This window comes from Callorhinus ursinus, unplaced genomic scaffold (assembly GCF_003265705.2).
Source record: "Callorhinus ursinus isolate GAN/ISIS: 27379988/994484 unplaced genomic scaffold, GSC_fseal_2.0 scaffold3, whole genome shotgun sequence".
NCBI classification, from domain to species: Eukaryota; Metazoa; Chordata; class Mammalia; order Carnivora; family Otariidae; genus Callorhinus; species Callorhinus ursinus.
In genome coordinates this window covers 33,520,962-33,547,441 of record NW_027397065.1, presented here as the reverse complement: position 1 = coordinate 33,547,441, position 26,480 = coordinate 33,520,962, and the positions used below count along the sequence as shown (strand labels likewise).

At 39.8% G+C, this 26,480-nt stretch overlaps 2 protein-coding genes and 1 long non-coding RNA gene across 5 annotated transcripts in view; 2 read left to right on the top strand and 1 right to left on the bottom strand.

Moving 5' to 3' along the window:
* The first annotated feature begins 5,787 nt into the window (after positions 1 to 5,787).
* LOC141371926 (uncharacterized) lies at positions 5,788 to 10,501 on the top strand. The gene is made up of 3 exons (XR_012377276.1): positions 5,788 to 5,914; positions 7,039 to 7,075; positions 10,394 to 10,501. It is a non-coding gene; the product is annotated as an uncharacterized lncRNA (long non-coding RNA).
* A 27-nt stretch (positions 10,502 to 10,528) lies between these two features.
* On the top strand, positions 10,529 to 18,504 carry CUNH5orf58 (chromosome unknown C5orf58 homolog). 3 transcript variants are annotated; one of them, XM_073890137.1, is made up of 4 exons: positions 10,529 to 10,571; positions 11,620 to 11,692; positions 12,457 to 12,550; positions 18,353 to 18,504. In XM_073890137.1, the coding sequence occupies exons 3-4, from the start codon at positions 12,457 to 12,459 to the stop codon at positions 18,502 to 18,504; spliced, it is 246 nt and encodes an 81-aa protein (XP_073746238.1). In that variant the 5' UTR covers positions 10,529 to 10,571; positions 11,620 to 11,692. The 3 variants fall into 3 exon arrangements, with proteins under 3 accessions (XP_073746238.1, XP_025722840.1, XP_073746240.1); XM_025867055.2 differs by lacking the exon at positions 10,529 to 10,571 and adding an exon at positions 10,796 to 10,921; XM_073890139.1 differs by lacking the exon at positions 10,529 to 10,571 and adding an exon at positions 10,984 to 11,031.
* LCP2 (lymphocyte cytosolic protein 2) overlaps positions 13,881 to 26,480 on the bottom strand; it is a 54,940-nt gene continuing 42,340 nt past the window's right edge. The window contains exons 18-21 of the mRNA XM_025867048.2: positions 24,897 to 24,991; positions 24,213 to 24,290; positions 22,327 to 22,482; positions 13,881 to 20,798 (exon numbers count right to left, since the gene is read on the bottom strand). Of these exons, the coding sequence (XP_025722833.1) occupies positions 20,676 to 20,798; positions 22,327 to 22,482; positions 24,213 to 24,290; positions 24,897 to 24,991 (452 nt within the window). The 3' untranslated portion in view covers positions 13,881 to 20,675. The remainder of the gene's footprint in view (positions 20,799 to 22,326; positions 22,483 to 24,212; positions 24,291 to 24,896; positions 24,992 to 26,480) is intronic.

Genomic DNA, 26,480 nt, shown 5'->3' with positions numbered 1-26,480 from the left:
CATGCTGTGCAGATACTATTTTTATATTATGAATTAGGTATTTTGTGAAGGTCTTAAGATGTATTTCTGGAAGATGCTTTTACCAGTGATCAATATAACTGTTTGTGTGGTGGGAGTGGGGTAGTAAGGGGGTGGGGAACTTCAGAGGGAAAAAAATCGAAGACAGCAAAACTTACAGCATGCATTTATTGAACCCCTTCTGTATACTAGACATTCGTTTAAAGGAATTCATAGTTATGCAGTAAATATTTAAGCAATGATAACATGCCATCCTATGTTCATAAACAATATAATAGCAGAATATGCTACCCCAAAATATGCATCTTTGACATAAGGATTAATTGAGCTGTTTATTTTTGAGAACCTGCGGACATAGGAGAAACTATAACACAAAGTAGAAGTTACTCTTTTATAAGGGACATTTACATTTATAAAGAAAGTCTCCATTTGTAAGCAACTCTAAATCACAAGAAACTCTTTATCAGTGTAGAAGGCACTGACTTCAATCTGCATAGCAAACCTTAACCTTGTTTACTGTGATTTTCCTGGTAACCTCCCCAGATTGGCCCTTCCCAACATCTTTCGTCTTTAAGGGGAGATGGTGTTTAAGCTGGTGGCTTGGGCTATCTTGGAGAGTTACTCAGTTCCTCTGGGTATCTCCCATGTATACATGAGCTATACATACATATTGGTAAAAACAAGACAACAGACCCAAAACGGAGTCATTTATGTTAAGCCCCACATCACCAAACTGAGACCTAATTAAAGTACAGTTTTGGATCTCCCAGAAATGGAATCTTAAACCAGTCCATCAGGAATCACCTGATTAGCACTAGTTAGGTAATCTGCCTGATAGACTCTTGCCATCCCTAAAGGAAAATAACCTTGCAATAACCAACCTGCTTTTTTGCCTAATATAACTTCCTTGTTCCTGCTCCCTTCTGCCTATAAGTTTTTCATTTTGTATAGCTCCTTGGAGCTCCTTTCTATCAGGTAGATCGGATGCTGCCAGATTCATGAATCACTGAATGAGGTCAGTAAGATCTTTAAAATTTATTCAGTTGAGTCTTTGTTTTTTAACAATGTTAACAAACTTCTGTTTGTTTTTCCGTTATTAATCTTTTTATTTTTTTTAAATTATTATTATTATTTTTTAAAGATTTTATTTATTTATTCATGAAAGACAGAGGGAGAGAGAGAGAGAAGCAGAGGGAGAAGCAGGCTCCCAAGAAACAGGGAACCCGATGCGGGACTCGATCCCAGGACCCTGGGATCATGACCTGAGCCAAAGGCAGACGCTTAACCATCTGAGCCACCCAGGCGCCCTTAATCTGTCTTTTATTACAGGCTGTCTCAACCAAGAACTTAGAAGGATAGAGGGGAAATTATTTTTTCTCTCCTACAATGGCTAAAAACCACAGGCTTGGGGTCAGATTTGCATCCAAATCCAGTTCTGCAAATAACCAGTTGAGTGACCTTGAGCCATTTGCTCAACTTACAGAAATAAGCAGTGCAGTCTGAATTTGAACCCATGCATATATGATCTCAGAGTCTGGGGTTTCTTACATCCAACAGGTTTGGATTGAAAGGATTTGTTGCCTTCTAGAATGTTCTCAGGCTTCTCTGCTCCATCTGGTTGTCTGCCTGGTTTCAGCCACAGTTCTGGCTATGCAGTGTTCCTCTTGCAGCCGCATGTGTTCTGGAATCTAGGCTTTGGGACACTTTGTTTGCTTAGGCTCTCCTGCCTGTCTCCATTTTTAATTTTGTCAGAACCATGAATTAAGCAAGAACCAGATCCAATTTATTAATTCCTTTCCTACTCCATGATCGTGCCCAGAGGTTTATAGGCACACACTGTAAATCACGAATAATAATAATAATAATAATAAAGAGCTCTCTGTTGAAAGCTGCCTTAGGGGACATCTGTCAGCTTGTCAGGGACCCCCAGAGAGCCAACTTCCTCTTTCCTCATTCCAGAATAAACCACAAGAAGAGGAGTCTGTAAGTAACAGGAACTTTGAGGCCAAGTGGAGAGAAATTCCCAGCCCCATCCATGTTCTTGGCTAGCCATGAATCTTGATCCTTTTTTCCTACAAAAATAGTCAATGTATACATTAATGTGTCAAGCACTTAGCACAGAAGACCAAATGCATCTTCACAATAGCCCTACTAAGTAAGTATTAAAATTATCCTCACTTTACACATAAGGACACTGAATACTCAGAAAGGATAAGTAATTCTAGGATGTACAACTTATAAACTGAGGAACAGAGACACATGATTTCAAACCAAACCTGTGCTCTTTTAGCCACACTAAGCTCTCAGAAACTTCTAGATCCTTCTTGAAAGTCTTTTTTGAGCATTCCAGCAAAAATTCCCAAGCTGCGGCCCTGGTACAAAAGAGAATTAGGCCAGTGAAAATGTTGTTTAAAACACACATTGCCCTCCAACTAGCGCCCTTCTCTAGGAGATGGATGAAGATTTTTTTTTATTCATTCAACAAACACTCCCCAGCTCCCACTCTGAGCCAGCCACTGGACTAAGTATTGACAATACAGTGGCAAACAAAGCCCAAGCCCCCACAAGCTCATGGTCTAGCAAAAAGAAAGACAAAGAAACAAATACAGTAAGTATTTTGGAGTATTCTTAAGAATATAGGGGATACATTGAGAGGATTGGAGGGGAGATGAGTTCCTAAGCAAATACCTCATGTGACATCAGAGATGCTGCAGGGGAGGAACAGCATATGGCCCTGCCACTTCCCAGCTTGAATGATCTCAAGCCCCAAACTAAACCTCTCTGAGCCCCAATTCCCTCATGTATAAAATGCGGATAATGCTGTTTTGCAAGCCCGGAACAATTAAATGAGATAACACAGGCCATTTTTAACACCGCTTTTCTTCTATCACCATGTATCACTCATCACTAAGTCCGTGCTGATTCTATCTCCTAAATGCTCCCTAATCTCATTTCTGTCTCTTCTGCCGTCATTTCGAACGAGGCACTTTCAGCTTTCACATGGACTGCACTAGACTCCTTATTGGACCTCCTATTCTTTTCCTCTTTCTACCTGTTCTCCATCGTGAAGCTAGAGTCATCTTTTCAAACCACAAATAGGATTGTGTTGACCACCACCATTCCCATCCTTCACCTGTTTAAGAACCCTTAGTGGCTCCCCACAGGTCTCAGGAGAGACCATAATCCTCCACACAACCTCCATGGCCCTGGCAAGGTCTGGCCTCTGTCCTTCTCTGGTCTCCTTTTGCCCTAGACACCCCCTCGCTCCCTGCACCCCAGCCTTGCCAGACATGCTTCCAAGCCATCACATCTACTAGGCTATCTTCTGACACAGGGTCCATGACCATGTTGTTTCCTCTGCCTAGACTGCTCTTCTCCCCTTCTGATCTCAGCCTGAATGTTCCTACCTCAGAGACACGCTCCCTGAAAGTTGTCCCCACCATGACGTGTCTTTTTCCTAGACAGTGCTTAATTAAATGATCACTTAATATGTTTTTGTGCCCTTTGTGGGTCCCAGTTTGTCTCTTCCTCCAGACCATGAGCTGTTCGCATCTGGCTCTAGACCAGCAAGAGACCTGTTGGTTGGAGCTCACCACTAAATACCTAGAACTTACTATCTGACACAGACACCAAGCAGAGATATTCCAGAAAGATTCGTTGCATGCACTGATGCATGGGATTCAGTAAGTTTATAAAAATGTGAGTTCCTTTTTCCTTGCTTATTGCTCCTTATGCATACAAGTTTTAAAAATCTGCTTTTGTTTTGTGGTTGTTTTAATGAAATAAATGATTTGTCTGAGTCCTTAACAGTGCAGACTCCTAGAATTGCCCCCCTGTACAAGAGACGGTCAGCAGATGGCCCCAGAGGAGCAATTATTGAAGCCAGGTCAGTGAAAGGAGCAGCTGCTGGGAGACAGCTGACACAGTCCTGGGTCAAGTCCATCCTTGAGCCACTCAGAGAGACCACTGCCACCACAACCAGGTGGCGTACGGCAGTGGGGGTCTGATTCGCCATGTCCAAATCCTTTGGATATGTCCTCAAGAAACATAGGAATTCATAGGGAAGGAGATCAGAGGCCCGTGTAGATTATTTTAACACAAATCCACCGCTTGCTCCTTAATTTGTCAGTTTTCACGATGAAAAATTTGCAATCAAGAGCTCACACCATTGGGTTGAGTCATGCATGAATGTTAGGGGAGATTTGCTTTCTTTGGGGGCCACTCTTCGCTTGGCCGTCATAGTTTTATTTCCATTTTAATTTTCAGAGCGTCTGCCCCCCAGCAACAGCCTGTGGTTTGGAATTCATGGCTCTGTTGTGTGTTTCTGCACTATGCTTGCTTGTAATTGACAAATTTAAATTCTGGTCATATTTCATTTATTACACAGACCCGGGGAAAAATCCTCGGCAAAAACCTAATTACAGTGAAAGTGCCACAAGGTAATTGCTGGAAAAGAACTCCTGCAGCAGTGGGGCTGAATATTTCATCCACCCATAAAACGATTATGCTGACAAGAGTCTGAAAAATAATAAAATCTGTTTAATAAAAAAGAAGCAAAATATCAGTGTTTTTACACACAAAGTATTAAAACATCCTTCATTTTGGACAGATCCTAAGTCATCTGATTTTTATTCAAGCGATGATCCATGGCCCTGATGGTTCCTTCATCAGGGACCGGAGTTGCGTGATCCTTCCCGCACAAAGCTGCTTGGAAGCTCTCAGGCCTATTGTTTCCTAGAACAGCCACGAGTCTGCTTTTCATGGCTGTGTCGGATCTTTGGTCTGTGTTCCAGCATAAGAGAGCAGACAGAACTAAGGGGAAAGCTTAGTGTTTATGTTGCGGTGGTTCATCCACTTTCTGCTTCGCTCCCAGGGGGGCTGTCCTCTTGCAGGGGGCTCAGAGGCCACGAAGGGGGACTTCTGCTGTCAGAGCGTTGCCGGGAGTCTAGCTGAGCAGCGGGTGCTAATGCGCAGCCTGGTTTCCCTGACTCTCAAGGATGGCACTATAGCAGCAGGCCAATTCATTTACCCAGGCTGAACTGAACTGAACAAGGATTTATTGAGCACTTACTATATTCCAGGAGTGGGATTAGGCAGAGGATACCATGATAAACAATAAAGGGTGATGGGGAAAAAGATGTTCCTGCCCTTCCAGGAGGTATGTATTAGTGAGGCAGACCCAAACAAAACCAACAAAAGTAAACAGAAACATAAATTTTAAAATTACAAATGATATCGAGTGTTCTATGGCAACAAGGGGCTGGGATAGAGAATGAGGTAACATTAGAGGATGGCCCCTCCGAACCCTAAAGGATGAAAAGGAGACAGTATGGGAAGGCCAGAAGGAAACAGTTACAAAAGAGTTGTTGGCACGGACTTGGAGTGTTTGAGGAGTGAGGGGGAGAGAGACCGACCGGAGCTCAGGGTCAGCAGGTGGGTGCTTCTTCCCAGGGCTATAGGAAGCCAGTGGAGGGTTTTAAGCTAGAGAATGGCACGATCTAATTTACATCTCAAAAAGCTCATCCCGTTGTAGTGTGTAGAGCCAGCGGATCATCTTGTGCAAGAGCAGCAGTGGCAAAACCCCCGAGGACGCTATTGCAAGCAGCACAGGTAGGGCGTGGTGGTTTCCCACAGCAGGGGGCGGCTGCGGAGCTAGAAGTAGGCGGAGTTTTATTACCGAAACTTACACATACAAATGTAAATGTTCGCGAAAAATCATATAACATCTCAGACCTTAGCACTAGATTTCCATCACGATGGCAAGGGAAACTGGAAGCCAACAAACAAAAAGCAGAGGAAACAGAAGAAATACAGACCTAAATTAGGAAGAACCTGAAACTGGAAGGTACATCCCCTACCCCCCTCCTCCCCTCCGCCTGTGAATCAAGAGGACCTGGTGAGTCTCCATGCTGCTGTGCTGGGGGGGGGGGCCTTCCACCCAAAACTCTTTCGTCTCTCAAAGGGAAATTAAATGGACTGATTTATGCTTGAAAATTATATGTATATATACATAATATGTATATAAAAATATATATTTATATCTAATGTATATTAAATTATATATGTGTGTATTATATATGTGTATAATTCTGGCATCAGTGGCCAAAATAAGTTTCAACCATGGTCATGCACATGGGATTTGTAGAAGGTGCCCAGTGAAGCCAGTAAGTCACTCACTATTCCTCCGCAGTATGGTTTGCAGTCGAACTAGGTTAAGATGGAAGGAGGAAGGATTAAGAATGCAGATTTAGGGACCCCCTACCTTAGATGTACTAAATCAAGGTCTTTGGGGTGAGCCTGGAAATCTGCATTTTCACGAGCTTCCTGAGTAATTGCCCCGTAAGGCTTGAAAAGCTCCGCTTGACAGTAATTGTTGTTGTGCCCACATTGAGAGATGCCCTGGAGAGTTTAAAATATAGAGAAGAGGATTGGGACTAAAGTCACAGCTGGGCTATATAAATAAACACAGAGAAATGAAATCACGCATAAATCTCACTTTACCCAGAGATCTTTGTTAACATTTGGGTGTATATTCTTCCAAACCTGCTTTTACGCATATATACATATTTTCATTTACAAAAGGTGCGTATACACTTATATTCTATTGTAATTTACTTCATGAACATAATATAATTTTTTCATGAAGATATTCATTTTTCATTGCATGGCTGGCTGATGAGGATGAGGTGTGGGGAGGTGAAGGTATTGCCTGGGGAGAGAAACATCTGATCAGGATCTATGTCTTTAATAAACAGGGGAAGTATTGTTGGGGGATGCAGGGCTGACATGATAGAATTGGAAACATATTTTATTTGGGGAGAGAAAAGGTTTTCCCTGATTGGCGGATCTCTGGAAATAAACACAACTTGTATCATGAATATGCCTTGCTGGATAAAGGCATTTTCTAAAAAGCCAAGCACAAAGAGTTTTCAGACAAACGGGCATAGCAGCAACTGTCAAAAACAGCACCATGCTGAATGTTGTCAGCTTTTGTCCATTTGCTTCATTCTTGCATTACAGGAATGTTGAAGGAAGAAGAGGGCCAAATTCTGGCACAGTAAGTATGTATTTTATTATTTCGGGCATCAAGTTGGAAAACTTCAATATTCTCTCTTGGCTTCCATACCTACTGAATCTACAAGACTTCAGACTGTTTGCTTTTCTTTTTAGGGGTTGAAGTGTTTGGGGCATAGGGTTGCCAAATTTAGCAAATAAAAGTACAGGATTCCCAGTTAAATTTGACTTTTAGATAAACGAATAAATTGTAAATATAAGTATGTACCTACCCAATATTCAGGAAATACTTATTTGTAAAGAAATTATTTGTCATTTACTTAAAATTCAGATTTAACTGGGTGTCCTATATTTTATCTGGCAGCTATATTTGGGTACCGCCCTATTTCAGAGGAAAATGTTGATACACACTGTAATTTCTTTTTTTCCTCAGCTTTATTGAGGTATAATTGACATATAGCATTACATTTAAGGTGTACAATGGGATGATTTTATATACATAACTATTGTGAAATGTTTACCATAACAAGGTTATCCGTGACTTCACATAATAAGCATTTTATTATGTTGTTGCTTTTATGGTGAAAACATTAAAAGCTCCACTTTCATAGCAGCTTTCAACTACACAATAGAATATTGTTAACAGCAGTTACCATTTTGGATCCTTGGAATTTGTTCATCTTGTAACTGAAAATCTGTCCCCTTTCCCCAACATCTTCACGTTTCCCCCACCCCCTAACCTCCGGCAAATGCCATTCTACAATCTGTTCCTAGGAGTTCAATGTTTTTAGATTCCACGTATAAGTCTCTGTCTGACATGTTTCATTTAGCATAACGGCCTCAAGGTCCATTCTTGTTTCGCAAATGGCAGGATATCTTTCTTTCGTGTAATTCCTTCATTAGAAGTGAAAATATTTTAGTTACAGCGAGCAATGTGGATTTTTGTTAGTAACACCTTTCTATAGTTCAGGAGTGTGCTTCTTCTGGAGAAAAAGAAAATGATTTTGCCCAATGGAACATCAGCTGCTTGAAGAAGACAATGGGCAGGGAGCCCACCCCTCACCTCAGACCACAGTGGCCAAAGTCACGTGCCTTCTCCCTTTCTTGCTGTGACTGGCTATGGGGAGAACATTGGTTGTTCTGACACATGGAGATTACCTTGATCCATCAGATACTGGTCATGCTTCACGAGTAATGATCTAAGCATGCACTTGTCACCACCTACATTTATATGCAAAAAGGTTGCACAAAGCCATATTCAGATGGGAGTTGGTGCTCCAACAGGAGTCCCCAGGCAGAGACCAGCACTTGTAATTGATGATGAGCAGGGAAACAATGGGAATGGGAACTTTGAGAGCAAGTGCAAGAAGTGAGATAATTTACTCAATTTGTTTTCCTGGAAACGAAGACTTTATGTCAAGAATTCGTAATAAAACTAACTGAGGCACTCACACACGACTCCATAAGACGCTTAATCACCTTGTTGTTCTGTAACAACTTTTCTCTTTATGGGACAATTTACCACCTTTTTAATCTTCTTTATTTGATTAACATTAGAATCAACAACTGCAACCTGTGTGGAGTTCCAGTAAAGCTTTGCAAACTTATTAAGGAAGATAGATTTTTTAGGGCCTCATCTATAACAGTCTCAAGCTTCAAGTAGCAGATCATGCTTTTAAAGTTTTATTTTCTCAGGAAAAGAAATAAGAATCTATAGTTACTTGGGGAGGAAAAACACTACAATAAGTAGTCATCGTTACTCTAAGACATTTTTATGAAGGAAAATACATTATTACAATCTATCTTTTTCTGAGTCCACATTTCTTTTTTCTTCTTATACCACTTATTTTAAAGAAACACAAAGTTGATTCTTCTTCTTTTTTTTTTATTTTTTTATTGTTATGTTAATCACCATATATTACATCATTAGTTTTTGGTGCAGTGTTCCATGATTCATTGTTTGTTCATAACACCCAGTGCTCCATGCAGAACGTGCCCTCCTCAATACCCATCACCAGGACGATCTTTTCCAAATTACAGCATTTGAGTCTACTCATAAGAAGTAAGCAGCGTTCAGGACAGGGGGAAGTTCTATCAGAAATCCTGTAAGCAGAGTCCTAATCCACAGGTATCTGAGCTGAAGCAGGACACGCAAACACTTCCTGAATCCTGTGAATGGGGTCAGTGGGTTTGGGATGATGGGGCCCCACAGACACCACATCCTACCAAGACGCAGCCCCCATCATCCCTGGATTTTCAGGATTCTCAGTCTCAATGCTATCTCAACCCACCTATGCTTTTCACCTTACTTCTCTTAAACACCTCATCTCCTTCTGCTATAATCTATGTGGAGTTTCCAAACACACAATCTGGATGCAGGTCTGAGGTACAGTTTTCACTAGTCTGAGTCAATACAAGGGGGAGACATCCAGTAAGATTTTTATTAAGCTGGTCTTACTCTGAAATTACTATAACCTTCCTTCTTTTTTCTTTCTTCCTTTCTTTTTGGATGTCAGATTATCTCTGCTTTTATAAAAACAGTGATGGCAGTTATTTTTGCTTTGTTAATGTCCTTAATTTAGAAAATAAATGTTGCTCACCACATGTTGATCACTTGCATGCTTGTATGTGCATTAGTACACCTGTGTTTAAGGTCAGTGATCTGTGAAATAAGTACATCTAACTCTGCATCAGACAACATATTCCACAGTGTCAAACTGAAAGTGACTGGATATAAAATAAACAACAGACTATGTGCTCTCAGTTGTCAGGAAAAGACTGGTTTGAGAGCTGCTGGATATTATAGGGGAGACTTAACAGAAGGCAAAGACTTACTTAATCTAAAGCCTTCCCGAGGGAAAGTCTTTGAGTCAGCCCCAGAGGTTGCAGTGCCAGAGATTCCTCTTGGAATCTAGCAAAGATGGCTTGAATCCCAGCTTCTCCACTGGCAAGAGACCAGTGTATATCTCTCCATTGGTCTGTACTCTTCACTCATCTATAAAAATTTATAGGAATGGTAATAACTAACATTTATTGGGCACATCATCTGCCAAGCCCCTTTGAGGCATTATCTCACTTAAACCTCAAAAGAACACTAGAAGGCAGTTATTATTATCTTCACATGATAGATGAGGACACTTAAACTCTAAATGATTAAACTGTTTACCAGCATCTCTCTAGCTAAACAAATGCTGGAGTAGGATTCAAACCTGAGCAGTTTCAGTCCAGGGTCTAGCCTTAATCACACTCCTATACTGTGAAAATTAAATGCAGATAAGGGCTGGGAAGCACCTAGCACAGTGCCTGGCACACTGGAAGCAAAAATGTCAGCGCCTGCTCCACCCTCCCTCTCTGCCCACAGGTCCGCGGCCAGTCCCTTCCAGCTTAGCACCAAGCACCCTCTCGGCAGGGGCCGTGCCTGGAACTACAACTCCCAGGATGCAGCAGGCAGAGAAGCTGGCCAATCAGGATGCACAGTCCTGCTATTCACAGTCGGCTCCGCCCCACCGGCTGTCAGAGCTTTGGTGACGGTTGGCCAGGTGGGTCCTCACGGGGTTGGTTTGTGGGCCAGCCAAGGGTACTGGGTTTTAAATAAATCCTAATCCGGTTTGGGGGCAAGGCGAAGGCTGTTGAAATTTCCAGGCTGCCTCAGACTCCATCGTCAGCCTCCAAATGGGCGGGCCCCCAAGGGCCCGGGGCTCCTCACAGGCTTCCGTGGGTTCCAGAAGGGGCTGGCCGGTGGTTGTCCCAAGGCCAGGGTCACGCGGAGTGCGTTTTGCGTCGTCCTGATCCGGCTTGGGAGCAGGAGGGCTGTGGAAACTTCGAGGCTATCTTCAGTCACCAAGTGGCAGTTGGGTGGGCCAGCGGCATCCTGGGTTTCCTCACTGGTGTAGGTTGGGATGAGAGGGAGGGGTTGGCCTTTGGAACAACAGCTGTGGGGATGATCCTCGTTTCTCAGGATGAGGGCCCGAACCCTGCGTGCCGGCCTTCTGGCTGGAGGTCCGTGCCTTGGTTGCATTAGTGCCTTCTGTCGGCGGCATCCCGGCCTCAGATTCCACTACTCCCTCTGTCCCCAGAGCCAGCTCACCACGTCTCACCTCTGGGGAATGCCCTTGGACCGGCCTCTCCTTTCAGTCCGAGCGATGGCCTACCTGACATCTCCACGGAAGGCTTGACACACCTCTGACCTCTGTCCAGGCCAGTGGGGTCCAGCCCCAGCTCTGCTTTCTGACCCCACCCGTCCAAGGGCACACTCAAGGGCACTGGATAACCAGACCCGGGGTGGGAGGGTCAACTTTCTTGGATATTTCCCTATCCATGTAGTTTCTACTTCCCTCTAGGTTTTTTAATTTTAATGTTTTTTTACAACCATTCCTCATTTTTAAAGTTCTTTAATTACACTTTCTCCACCCTCTTTATTTTAATCAGCTTTTCTCCCCCGACCCCCATCCCAAACACAAATCTTTTGATTTGCTATACCCAACCAAGTAAGATAGCTTTTGGCTATCTTTTTGGCTTCTAGGGTATTGTAGGTGCATGCAAAATATATTTTATTCATTGGAAAACGAAATTTTTATACCTTTGTAGTGGCTCTAAAGTGAGTGAAGTAGGATAAATTCCTCAACTCAGGAGAAAGCAGAGACAAGAAATTGACTTAACGGTTAGTTTATTTTCATTATTTTGGACAAGCAGCCTGACCCATAACTGCCCTGACTCACACTGCTGGAGTTGTGTAGCCAATTGTGGTTTATTTTTTCAAGTCATTTTGCGAGATTTGAATGGCTAAGGTTAGTTTCTAGTGAACCACCTGTTTATGTATTTGTACCTGGCACAATTGGTTAAAAAAATAGGTACTGTACATATAACATGGTAACCTGTTGATTTACACATTTTAGTTAACCAGAATTTTTTAAAAGTGTATTGCCCTAATTCCCAAAGCTAAAATAAAAGGGGTCCTTTTGCCATCTTCTTAGTTTATAAATTATAATTGAATCTTACTTTGAGTTTTACTATGAACTTAGAGTTTTAATGTGGACCCTGTCATTCAAGAATCAATTAGAAGAATACACTGTCTTACATAAACAAAAATAGAGAAAGTTTTATACAACTACTCAATTATAAGGTAGCTTATAAGTGCTGAGGCTTTCTGAAAAGGGGACCACTGCATTTCCATTGTAAGGGCCCCATCTTGTTATCTGGTTTCATGAAAGAAGAGTTCTAGTTGGAGGTGTCTTCAGTTGGAAAATATGAACAAGTTGATGCCTTACTATACTAGAATTTTAACCGTTATGTTGACTGTCATTTCAGAATGATTTCAGTTCTGAAATAACAGATTTTCCTTTTAGAAATACCAAAGCTTTAAGTATTTTCAAGGTGCACATAAATGCTTCTGATTTATACATTTTGTTTCTCTTTTAAAATCAGATGTTTAAGAATAATGTTCCTGACCATGAGCTAAATGTGGAAGCCATAATTAAAAACATTAACACAATTTCTTCAGAGCTGAAGAAGATGAAAGGTAAGTATGGAATCCCCGAATTAAAATGTTTGCATGCCATAGTTATAAAACAAACAATAGAGCCAAATTGTGCTTCTGCCGGGATATAACTGGATTTGCCTACTAATTAGGATTTCTCTACTTCTTAAGAAATGTTGACACTGTAATATGAACTAGATCTCTAAAGATGAATTATGTTTGAGAATTTTCCTGGGAGTTAGCAGACTTGAATTCCCATCCCTGACACTAACAAGCTTATGATGTTGTCTAACTAACCTCTTTAAATTTACTTTCCTTCCTTCCCTTCAATAAACTATTGCACGATGATGTCACGCTCTGCAAAATTCAGTGTCTCTATCCATTAATCTTTACCAAGCCCCTAAGGTTCCTTCCAAATTAAAATTATAAGTTTGTTTGATTCTGTGAGTTCAGGGTTCTTCATTTTAAACAGATTCATAGAGTAGGATTAGACCTTACAGTTCATGACATTTAGTCATTCACCTCACAGACATTCTGTTACTTTATCCCAGACATGTAACATCTCCGTGATTGAATATTTCTAGGGACAATTTATCCCTGACCAAATATTTCCTCTGTTGGAGAACTCCCTCTCTCACCAGTCAGCCTCTTCCTTTTTAGATGGTTCCTCCTTATGGACTAGCTGAAATCCATTCCCGGCTTCCTTTCACACACTTGTCCTATTTCTAAACATGACACTACACTGAATATGTAGTTATTCTTCTTAGGACAGCTCTTGGATATTTGAAGATAACCTCTCTGTCAGTTATAAGGAATTCAGCTATAAAAGTAACAAAATATCAACTTAATGTGGCTTATACAACAAGGAAATAAGAGATCCAAGGTAGGGCAGTCCCAGAATTAATTCAGAATTTTAAAGGTTTCTGACCATACCAGGTTCTTTCCATTTATCTGCTCTGTTATGTTCTCTCTGTTTATCACTCAGAGTCATTACCTGCAGGTGTGGCCATGGACAGACACTGCATCTGCCTGTCTCTATAAAAGCCTTTCCTCGGGTCCCTCCAGCACATTTTCCGTTTCCTTTCGTGGCCGCATTTGCATCAAATGCATATGCCTACACGAGCTGCTGTCAAGGGGAATGGGATGGTCAAGACCAGTTTGGGCCACTCAGGACTTACTGCTGGAGCTGGGGAAAGGATCACCTCAGATGGAATCACGTTGTACCACCAAGAACAAGAGGGAAGTGTTTGTTAGTTAGGCACCAAACAGTGGGTGCCACATTTCCCAGACTTTGATATTCGAACCCTGCTGTCTCAAGAGATGTTAATAAGTGGTGTGCGGTAAGAACAGAGTCCACGTTATTATGGTCAAATAAATTTGGGAAGTGCTTTATGCTGTATATTTCTCTCAAAAATTCACAGTACATATTAACAAAGGCTCTGAGGAATCTGATATAAAGAAATCTCGTTATCTTTGCTTAATTCATCACCCCTCAAAACCAAACTCAATGATACAGTAAGGATTTCCTTTCTAAAATGTGAATCTCCTGAAAACTCTCATTAGTTCACTATTGCCCCAGAATAAAGTCCAACAAACCTCCTAGAATGGACTATAAGACCTCTTGAGATCAGGCCCCTGCCTACCTCTCCAGTATCTTATCATTCTTTTATCCCTGCACATTCTGTGCTTCAGCCACACCAAACCATTTGCTGAGCTACATATTTGCTCTTTATTCATATCTGTATCTTAATAACACATGCATCTTCTGAAATGCCCACTGCTGCACCCCCACCTCCACCCAGCCAGGTTAACTGCTACTTGCTAGTCAAGGTTACTTACACTGGCAAACTTTTTGTAAGCAAGCATGTTATCTCTTCTACCTTTTCATATCATCTATCACACTGTGTTGTAATTGCATGTTTACTTACTTTTCCTATCCCTGCTCAACTGTAAGCTCCTTAAGGGTCTTCCAGGCACTTAACATAGCACCTTGATATAATAGGTTCTTAGAAATGTTTATTAAATGAAAAATTGGTGTCTGGATACTTGTGTTCATTTAAAACAGAGAAGCTTTAGATTTTTCTCAAACTTGATTTAACTGTGCTAACTTGGGGATTATTCTTCCGTGAAGTAAAATAGACGTGTGATGAATATGTTCCTGAGAAGCTGTGGGGTAAATCAGGCAGTTAGGCTATAGGGGCTTGTAGAGCTAGAGTCAGAGAGCAGACTTCTGGTAAACATGGAAGATTAAATGAACAGCACTCCTTTTAGCCAAACGTCCTTTTCTCAATAATAATGTCAATAGCTGACACATAGTATTTACCGTAATCCAGATGCTCTTCCAAGAGCTCTGTATAAATGGACTCAATTGTCATTACAACCTTGTGAGGTAGAAAATACTACCACTGGCATTTACAAATAGAGAAACAGACATAGAGAGGTTAACTACTCTTCCTAGATCACACAACTAGTCACTAGGAAACCTGAGATTTAAATTTAAAGTGGTTTTAAAGAGACAAAAATGCACAAGGTAAAGAGCTCTCAAAAAAAGTTAACAGTGAAACAGAAAGCAAATGGAAGCAAACAGAAAAGTCTGAACCCTAAAGTCCAAAAATCTGATCTGTGAGCTGGCTGGGTAGAGCCAATGAAGACTCAATATTTGGTGGCACCAGAATCCTCAGGAAGTGGGGGTAAAAGTGGGGTTAAGAACAGGAAGGCTGGTTAAATGTTTAAGAAGTTGTAGACCCTAGAGAGATAGATGAATGGATGGATGGATAGATGATAGATAGATAGATAGATAGATAGATAGATAGATAGATAGATAGATAGATAGATAGATATTAAAAAGGGGCACCTGGGTGGCTCAGTCAATTAAACATCTGATTCTTGATTTCAGCTCAGGTCATGATCTCAGGGTCATGAGATAGAGCTCCGCGTGAGGCTCCGCGCTAGGCATGGAGCCTGCTTGAGACTCTCTCTCTCTTTTTTTAATTTAAAAAAACTTTTATTCTCCCTCTGTGCCTCCCCCACCTCTCTCTCTTAAAAAAGAATTAGAAGAAGAAGAAGAAGAAGAAGAAGAAGAAGAAGAAGAAGAAGTAGTTTGTAGAACCCTAAGTTCTCTTCCCCTCTCTGAACTAGGCAACTGTCCTTTTCTATGACAGAAGAGTTGAGTTTTATTCCCTGACAGGATCTCTGGCCTGGAGCCATTAGCCACAAGTTGAGGCAAAGAGTACTGTACTGAAAACAAAGATATTAAGACAAAGTTTACATACTGAATTACAAGACTCCCAGCTTTCTCTTCCCACTTGGCTACAAAACATTGGCAGCCAGATTTACACCCTCAAGCAGATTTTTCTTTCAGGAATCTTAGCCTAAGAGAAAAAAAATCTAAAGACACTGAGAGCAGAGGTTTCTCCCAACAAAATACCCAGTCAGCTCACCCCCCAGGACAGGCTACCATAGGCACAGAGTTTCCAGTTGTCTTTACTGCCATGGTCTTAAATATGAGCAGATAGCTCTGGCGCAATAGATATTTGATGAAAGCATCTAATATGAAAAGCAGAGACAAGTCAATACATGGATTCCATCAATGAGGAAGAAACAGAAATCATGAAGTAAGATGAAAACTCCCAAGAAACTATCAATAGCTGAGAAGTAAAAGAAGATGCTGTGTCCATGAGACAGGAACATGATCCTATAAAAAAATTTTAGAGAAGGGAATTGTTGGAAATTAAGTGGGACAATAGAAATAACCTCTGTGTAAGGGTTTAAGGATAAAAGGACAATCCCCTAGAGGGGAAAAAAAAATAGAGGTGGAAAGTTTTGGGGAGAAAAAAATTACAAGATCAGTCAAGGAAGTTCAACATTCAGTAAACAGGAATGTTATAAAAAAAGAATGCAGACACTGCACAGGGAGGAACTCATTAAAGAACTAATCTGAGAAAAATTTAAAGAGCTGAAGGAGAGGAGTTTCTATAATGAAAGAGCCCCACACGGTGGTTAAAAGTAGACCCCCAAGTACAATACTGTGAAATTTTGTTCTGGAAGAACAAAAAGTCCTTGAAGTTTCTAAAGAGAAACAACGATTAAGAATTAGAATTATGAAAATTCTCAAAGCTACATTGGAAGCTAGAAGACAGTGTAGCAAGGCCTTGGAAATCTGAAGAAACATGATTTCTAACATATTTCTATAGTCAATCTATTAAAGCATTGGTATAGAGAGAGAAATTTTCAGACATAAAATTTTTCCCCCTTCAGAAAGTTACTGATTACTGAGGTCATATTCCACCAAACAAGGTAGCAGACCAAAAGAGAAAGAAATGAGATTCTGGAAAAAGGATACTCCACACAAGGGAGGGGGGAAAGAAGTCCCTAGGATAATGGTGAAGGGAGTTTCCAGATGCGTGCTGTGCTGCAGATCTAGAGAGCAAGCAGTCCGGACTAGAGTAGATCATAAGGCTCTAGGAGAGGAGAGACTTTCAACAATCAGATAGCTAAGGCATCTGACTATATACTAGAAGGAGATCAGCCCAACTGGGGAAGATTTGGGATATATTTATGATAATTAAGCAGTGAAAACAAGAAAATTACTAACTGGGTGGCACCATGCAGGAAGGGAAATGTACTGGAAGGCTCAGCTGTGGAGAATATTTATATAATCAAAACGTTTTAACTTTTAAATATTTAGCTAACAAAAATTCTACTCTTGGGTGCCTGGGTGGCTCAGTCGTTAAGCATCTGCCTTAGGCTCAGGTCATGATCCTGGGGTCCTGGGATCAAGCCCCGCATCGGGCTCCCTGCTCGGCGGGAAGCCTGCTTCTCCCTCTCCCACTCCCCCTGCTTGTGTTCCTGCTCTCACTCTCTCTCTCTCTGTCAAATAAACAAATGAAATCTTTTAAAAAGTAAAAATGAAAAAATATTGTACTCTTAAGTACACTCTGGGGGAGTGGGGGGTGAGTGAAAAGAACTATATCATAATCTTCTGTAGTCAGAAGCAGATAGATAATACCTACAGTTGAAAAAATAAAATATGCATGTCATTTAGAGATATGGAGGTAAATACCTGCCCTCCAAACAAAAGCAAAAGACACCAAACACAGACACACACAAAACAACAAAAGCAACAAAAACAATATGAGCAGGAAAAAAAAGTTAAAAGTGGTTGCCTCTTGGAGATAGGAACTGCTAATTTTTGTAACATGCTTTATAGACCTATTTGATTCTCTATACATAACATATAACACAAAAATAGTAAGTTTACAAAAAGCATAAATCAAATTTGTATAAATCAAGTTGCAGTTTAGTAAGATAGTGGAGCCTTCTAGTTAATTTTTATGCCATGCTTATTTTATAGTATATAAATTTGACTTTAAGTCAAAATGGGGCACACTTAATTGTGGTCTGATCAATAATCACTTAGGAGAAAACTAAGAATTAGAAATAGCTACTAAAAGTAATAATAGGGACACCTGGCTGGCTCGGTTGGTAGACTGTGCAACTCTTGAACTCAGGGTTGTGGGTTCGAGCCCCACACTGAGTATAGAGATTTATGTAAAAATAAAATCTTTTTTTTCAAAGATTTTATTTATTTTAGAGAGAGATAGAGTTCAAGCAGGGCTAGGGGAAGAGGGAGAGGGAGAGAGAGAATCTCAAGCAGACTCCGAACTGAAACCAGAGCCTGACACGGGGCTCCTGAGATCTTGAGCTGAAATCAGGAGTCAGACACTCAACTGAGAGCCACCAGGCACCTCCCAAAATAAAATCTTTAAAAAAAAAAAAGAAATAATAGTTGTCTATGACATATGTGCTCCAAGACGGTATCTTCTATTATTTTGTTTTACACAGAGCTCTCCCAGTTGCTGCTTTGTGATCTTACTCTACATTTTAATCGTCCTGTGAAGACAGATGACTTACAGGAACCAAAAGGGAAAACCCCCTTCTTTGAAGAGTCTAAAATATCAGATGTATCCTTTGCTTCTACCAGTTTTTCTATCTGATTTCTTTTTGTTTGTTGTGAATTTGTAACTGTATTTATTGTAGAATTAACATGTATCTGGGAGAATTGAGTCTACTAACATATTTAATATGATAAAAAACAAAATAAAAATATGATGAGTTGTAAATAATCATTTAATATTCTTGAAGGCTGTTTTATTGTTTTAATGTTTCAAAGAATGGCTAATTCATTTCACTAGTGGCAAGAATATGATATAGGAAATTGGCCATGGGGCATTGCTTATCCTTTACTTTATGCTTGAATTTGGCTCAGATTGAAAGAGAGTTAACCAAATTAGAAGTGGATGGTATGAATTTGTATTAATCAGATCTCTCCTGGTAACAAGTGCCAAAAACAACTCAAGTTAGCTGAAGCATTTATTGGGTCATGTGACTTGGAAGTGGTTGAAATAGATGTCAGGGACTCTACTAATTTATCATCTGTTTCTAACCTGGTTCTATTTCTGTGCATTGACTTTATCCTCTTCTGTTAGACTGGTTTCCTACATATGGCAGGTACAAGAGGGTAGAGATATGGCAGCTGACATGATTCACTACCAAATAGCTGCTTTGAAATCTATGACCTCCTTCATTTTAGAGATTTTCAAACATAAAGGGTAGTGTGCCCTAAAGCAGGACACAAGATCAACTCATGGTGTCTGCTATCCTCACCATCCAACTCAGTATTTAACACAGAATAGGCACTAATTAAATGCTTGTTGAAATTCCATTGAATAAACATGTAAATGAATGAAGATTTTTCAGCTTTAGAACTCCCTAGCTCTGGACCCTAAATTGAGAACTCCCAGTTTATAAGGATGAAGCTTGAAACATTATCATCATAATTGGTTAAAAGTCTCCACGTACCTGTTATCTTAGCAAATTATTATCAGTTTTAACCAGGTAACGTCTAAGCTCCCTTCTGATGTTCTGTTAATTAACTTACGAAAATGAAGAGGCAAGATATTTTTCTTTGCCCCTCAGAAAACTTGCAGATTAAATAGAGAAGCCGAAAATTTTTGTCGTTAATAAAAGTGGTGGATAATAACCAAGGCCCTCAAGGGGAAAACTTGAAGAACAACCAAATGCCTGGTTTTTGTTGTGCTGAACACCTACTACTGTCTGTTAAGTGAGATAAGTAAGCTGAAGGAAAGAGCTGTGTTGCTTCAAAGGATCTATAAAGGCTCTTTAGGAATGAAGATGAGAAGGGCTTTATGGTGGAGTTGTCAGGGGATAAAAGAGATCCAAAGGAAGGCATCTAATAGGCAAGTCTGATCACATTTTTCTGTGGATATGCATTGCTCTTTCATCTTTGCTGGAAGACTTTGGTAAAATCCACATGACTTGAAAATGCTTTTGGAGTTGTGGGAATTCTAGAGGAGGTGGGATGTGGGTGTTGGGATATGATGCACTTATATCCAGATGTATTTGATACCAAAGCCTCATCTCTAAATTTAAAATGATTACTTTCAGTATTTGTAGTTAAATTTGCTTTAAAACAAAAGTATAATAGTATGGACTAAACAAAGTCAATAGTTTTAGGAACACAAAAGTAAAGCAAAAGGAAAATTAATTTTAATCCTAGGAAGTTATCCCATCATGCATTTATCTTTTCATAAAAAAGTACACAAAAATCCCCCCAGCAAAAAAACACCAAATAAGAAAGGATGAAATAGTTTGAAGCCTCTTAAATGATTGCTGCTGAGAAAATGAATTTTAGGAATTTTTAAATTATATGTATAAAACTGAGGACTACCTCTGACTAACAAAGGTTTGGCTATCAAAAAAATCAGTTTTATGTGATATCAAAAACTATTACTGTTTCAGTGTTTTTAAACTTGCCTCAAATTATTTCTGTAACTATATAAACTACTGTACTTTGAAATGGGTATTCCAAAATACACTTTTTAAATGAATTATTACAGTGCACTACTAGACTTCAAGTGTGAACAGTATTAACTCATGCACTTTACAAACATTGAAGAAGAATAAATAAATTATGAGCTATTTGACAGTCTTCATTTCAAACAGTTTTTTATGTGAAAGTCAAAACCTTGTGCTCATGTTGAGGGGTTTGATTCAGTTCTAAGTGTTTGTCCATTCACCACGGTTGACTGATCTTCCCATGCTGGCAGCAGAGGCAGGAGGAAGGTTCATTTATTTGGCTAACTTGCTAGGGATAACCTGCAGAATGCGTTAATGTGCACTGGTATCTGGAGCCTCGGTTTTTCCCATCAATGAGCAGAAGTGGCATTTTCCTGAAGTAGTCAATAATATCTGACACAGACAGGAAGTCCTGAAAAATTCAAAATAAGGAGATGGATCAACATTGAAATGAGTAGCATGAATTTCACCCTCATTTTTTTTATCTGCATAATTTCCTACCTCTTCAAGTCATGAGGATGGTGAGAAAAAAAATGTAATACTTGGCAAATATTTTAATAATTTCTGCTATAGAACTTTGAAAAAATAATGCTTCAACATCCAACAGATTATGGATAAAAGACTATATATATATATATATATACGTTATATATATGTAAATTTTAACTTTATGGGGGTCATAAATAAGAGGTCTTTGCCTTAGGATTGCTCTGTTTGGGTCTTTGATTTTGGTTTCTGTATCTCTGTTTCACTCTTAGTAGTCACTAATAGTGTGAGGAGGTATAAGGAATCAGGAGGTCAGACGGTGTCCCGCTGTCTGGAGCTGATATCCGTGGCATGGCAGAATGAATGGTTCCTTCATGATCTCTCTGCTGTGTCCTCACTGCCACCTCACGCTCGCAGAGGCTCTGCAGCCAAGTCTTTGCACCCATTGCCTTCATCACCTTATCCCTGATGGCCAAACTGGAAAAAAACCCATCCATCCTTCTAGACATAGGTCAGAATCACACAGGTACCGCAGACAGCATTATGCACTTCCTCCGAGACTACTGGGCTGGATGCCTCCCTCCAGGACAGCTGCAACGTGTGGTTTGTACTTAGTTTCCCACCAGACCAACAGAAATTCTGGAGAGCAGACCTCTTTGCCCCTCTAGCATCTACTCAGCTCCAGCCACACTGAACTAGTGTTTGAAATATTTGATCAGAAGCATGTGGTTTTTTCCTACTTGTTTACATGATCATAACTTAAAAATATGTGAAGCGGAAGTTAAGGGTTAGCTGTTTTTCATTCTGGAAATGTTTGATTCAGCTGATCCTCCTCCTGGAACTTTGAACTTAAAGAACATGTTTGGGGCTTAAGTGTAGCTTTTAGTTTCCTTTGCAAAAGCAGTGTTTTTGATTACCATCCAAAAAGGAATTAGCGTAAACATTGGCCAAACAGAGGAAAATTTCTTTGGCAGTTTGGCCACCTTCATTGGCCAAGCCTCCCTTTTAAGTGAGAAATGACCCAAATATTTAAATAATCCCCACAACAAGAATTGTTTTTTTTACCCTTTTCCAGATGTCAATTTTAAAATATAGCCTCATAAGTACACTGCAATCTTACATTAAAATTATGTTACAGAGATGAATGATAGAAGGGACTTCCCTTTGACACCATCTAACTATATAATTTGTCTTAATTTTTTAATTTTAAAAGGTATACATGTGATTTTGGACTATTTGGAATAAAAGATATAAGAAAGATTCTATGGCACAGATAGCTACTGTTATTTATTTCCTTCCAGTAAAGGAAGGGCTTCACTAATGTGATTTAACTCAAATGTTGCCATATAGTATGGACCTCCCCAAAGAATGTTACAGCAAGGTTCCATATTGGCAGGTATGCGGAAAGGCATAAACAGAGGATTTGGGGAAATTTTGCAACTGGAATTCCTTACCTCTTTCCCTCGGAGTCCAGTTCCCAACAAGTAAACTTGGCTTTCCTCTTGATAACGGATCTGGATGTTGTAAACTTTATCTTTGTACAACACCATGAGGACATATGGATTTGCTATTGTTTTTTTAGAGCTGTCTCTAACCAGGAAAGTGCCATCCTAAAAGAACAAATTCCTGTTATTATGTGAGCAGCAAATGTCCATACTTCTTTTTTTTTTAACCTAACTATTTGTTTTAGAGAGAGAGCATGAGGGCATGAGTGGGGAGAGGGGCAGAGGGAGAGGCAGAGAGAATCCTCAAGCAGACTAACTGCTGAGCGGGGAGCCCAACTCGGGGCTCGATCCCAGGACCCTGAGATCATGACCTGAGCCAAAATCAAGATTCAGATGCTTAACTGACTGAGCCACCCAGGTACCCCAGTAAATGTCACTACTTCTCTTGCCTGTTAAAGCAGTAGACAAGCCTCTAGAGATCTGGAAACTTAACCAGTTGACAAGTCAGTGAACATTTAGTTTCGTGAACGGTTACAGTCCCCGGTGTCACAGATTTCTTGGTTGTCAAGAGGTAGCAAAGATTGTGTCAGAGAAATTTCCAAATCTCAGGGACCTATTTGAAGTCTCTTGATGAAAAAGAAATCCCTTTTTTCAGTAATAAAATAAATACTAAGTGGTTGAGTGGATAAACGGCCAGACAAAATAAAGGACTTTATTGGTTTAACTAAAGATCTGTCTTCCTACTCCTGGGAGCTAATTCCCTAACCCTTTTTTTCCATAGCCAAAGTCATAAAACATGCAAATGCCTATAAAATTCACCCATTTTACAACCTCATGATCTCCACATGTTCATCATTAAACACCTGACCATCAACAAATGTGGACCATCTTGTGTTATCACTTTTTTTCTATTTATTAAAATAGTGTTGTGATTTGTCCTGTACTTTAAAATGTCATTCCATAAATTATTGCTACCTAATATTAATACTGTAAAGATCTAATATTAAAATAGAATTAATTAGTAAGGCAGCTTTAAAATACTCCCTTGTTTGTGTATTGAATCATGATGGCTTTAAATAGCCATCAATCTGCAATCTGCTATCTGCAATAAATAATGGCTTTCCTTTGTTCTTTTTATTTCGACTGAGTAAATTCCATTCAGAACCTCTTCTATTCAACAGATATACCTGTGGACCCGTGATTCACAGCCTAGAATTTAGAATTTAGAGTTTTGAAGACTCCCAGAACCCACAGAGAAACACCTAACTCACTAAATCAGAATCTCTCCAGGTGAAACCCAGGAATCAGAATTTTTAAAGCTCCCCAGGTGATTTAAATGTGCAGCTAAGATTGAGAACTTTTCTTGTAGACTCAAGATGTGAGAGATGAAGGATCTTTGCTTTTCTTTCTCAGATACATAGATTTAAGGTTAAGGTTCAGCACCAGACCACAGGAGATCTGGTTAAACTAGAAATTTCTAGGGGAAAGGGCAAAAAGTTTTTGTTGCCTCTCTCCATAGGGATCCCTTCACATCAGTGTGGATGGCCAATTGTGTATAAAAAAATGAAGATGGAACCAGTCAGATGTTAGAATTTTGGGGAAAGAGTCTCCTTTTGATAAGGTATGCTTCCTATGACAAGATAGACCTTTTCCGTTAATAAAATCTCCTCAGACTCTGCCACCCAAATGACTGCTTTAATTTAGATTTTTCCCAGATTCTAGGAATAGGATGCTGGTAGGTGTAAAGCTGTCACTAATGGGTCCCCTTGGCCTAACGGCATGGATATCACCTAGCAGAATTTCTAGCCCATAATTGGTCCTCAATAAAAGCCAGTTCCCCTCTTCAGCTTCCATTAATATTTATAACTACTTAAAAATAAACTTTAGCACAGTACCTGGTTTATCTTCCTAAGAGCAGCTTCTGCCTCTGGTCGGGTAATGTAAGAAACATACCATTCTTCATTTAATGAATTCTGAAAATGTAAATTTTTTAAAACAGAATAAATTTTGCAGTTACATATGTAAGTGAAAAGAAAAGCCTCCAAGTAATCATTTTCATAAATCACCACCTTAATTCCATGGGCTTTGAAACATTTGTTTTCTTAATTTGAAAATGGAATCACTTAGGTGGGGCTAAATAGAAGATATTTTGCACAAACTGCTTTTTATCATGACACTGGTTGCAAAGGTAGTTGTGAATAAGCGTTCCATATATAATGGAAGCTTTAATCAGGAAAGATATAGATGTAATAATTTCCTCAGTTTAGTATAATACACTTAATGAAAAATCTGGGTTAATGAGCAGTTAAGTGACTTATTCAAGGTCATAAGCTAGAAAACAAATGAAAAATAGAATTATTTTTCTCTTTGTTAAATACAAAACACACATTTGCAATTGGAAGAGTCTGAAAAAACACCAAGGAAAAAGAACCTATTTTTCATCTGGATCCTCCCCTTTAACTCACTAAAAAAAAATTAAGGGTAATTTCAAATAATAATAAAAATACAAAAGAGTATCAAATGGGAGATTCTGGTTATTTGCTAGGAAAAAAAGAAAATTAAAACATATGCTTAATTACCTCTTCTTCCCCAGGAGACAGTGATCGAGGTTTGTTTGGAACTGGCAAGGAGAAGTTTCTTCCTTCAGCTCTGGGAGGTGGTCTGTTGCTAAGGCCTTCAAAAGTACAGCATTTTGAAAGTTAACTTGCTGTAAGCTATTTTTCACTTCTGTCATCACACATTTTCCCCCTAAAATGCCCTTGCAATTGTTCCCAAAAATTAACATTGTAAGAAGCCATAGCTTCAAAAATAATTTTCACCTGTTCAAAACTATAAGGGCTGTTGACTGTTCAGGCATCATTCTATAGCCATGTCAGTGAAACTTTGAGGACAGTTCTACAAATTTGAGTGATTTCTTAAATGTGCATGTCACATACTATAAAATAACTAGTCCATTAATGAAAAAGTCACAGTAGTTTTAATGTGATCATCAAAAAGAATATTCAAGAGACTGCTTTTTCATAGGCTCCAGCACACCCAGAATGGATTCCCAACCACTGATATGGTCACAATGCAGTAATAAAGAGAATTAGGTCCTCATTTGTTTACACAATAAGAAATATAAGTTACCCAAGACAAGGTGAAATTACTTTGAGAATGTTGTTATCCCCTAGAACCAGAGTTTGCTACCTACTGTTCCTAACTGAATTTTCTAAAGAGGTAGAAGTGTTCAACTCTCACAGAAGACCCTACCAACTACCTGATCAATCAGGAAGTCTGTGAGGTACCTGTAAATTACCCAGCATTTGTGTCTCACCTTCCCTAACACCTTATTGTCTTGTTTATGCTTCCCTGAAACTTTCTGAGTCTGAGAATGTGTTTCCTAATCTCAGCAAATGTTTGATTGTGTTGATTTGTAATCGCCAATGCTGTTTTCTATATGCCAGAACGGCTGTTAAGAACTGAAAAATTCTGTGAGCTGAATGTTCTCTGAATTATTCATGTTGTCATTCATTCATTGTTCAACACATATTTATTCAGCATGACTCTGCCCAGGCCTTAAGTGAGGCACCCCTGTACCCTACCTTTAATCCTCACAGCGACACTGCAAGATGTGTATTATCTTCTTTTGAAAATGAGGAAACAGAGGCTCGGAGAGCCTGAACAAATCCCGTGCTTTTAGTGGCAGGGTCAGGACTTGAAACTGTGATTTCCCAAACATTATTCCGCATAAGTTAAGAATCCTTGGGGTGGGGGAGGGGGATTTGAATCACCCAATCTGCATTTCACAAGCACTCCAGGTGGTTCCCGAAGCAGGGTTGTTCCTCCATCAACAATAGGCCACAAGTGGCAAACTGCTGATCCAGGCCACTGAGCCAGGAGAATTACCCGGGAAGGGCTGAGGTCCCCTGGGCCAGGCTAGCAGGATTCTTCACCATGGTGTTCCCTGCTTCAAAATAAGCAGATCAGACTGCCCTGAACTGTTGAGATGCCTTCTTTAGACTCCCAAGGCCTAAACAGATTTTCCCTATCCCTACCTTTGCAGTCCAACATGGCAGGCACTTCACACTGTGTATTGAATGAAAGAAACTATATAGTTAACTATATAGTTAACGAATATAAACAAGGCCTATAGTGCATAGCTCCTTTAGAGTTGAGGAATT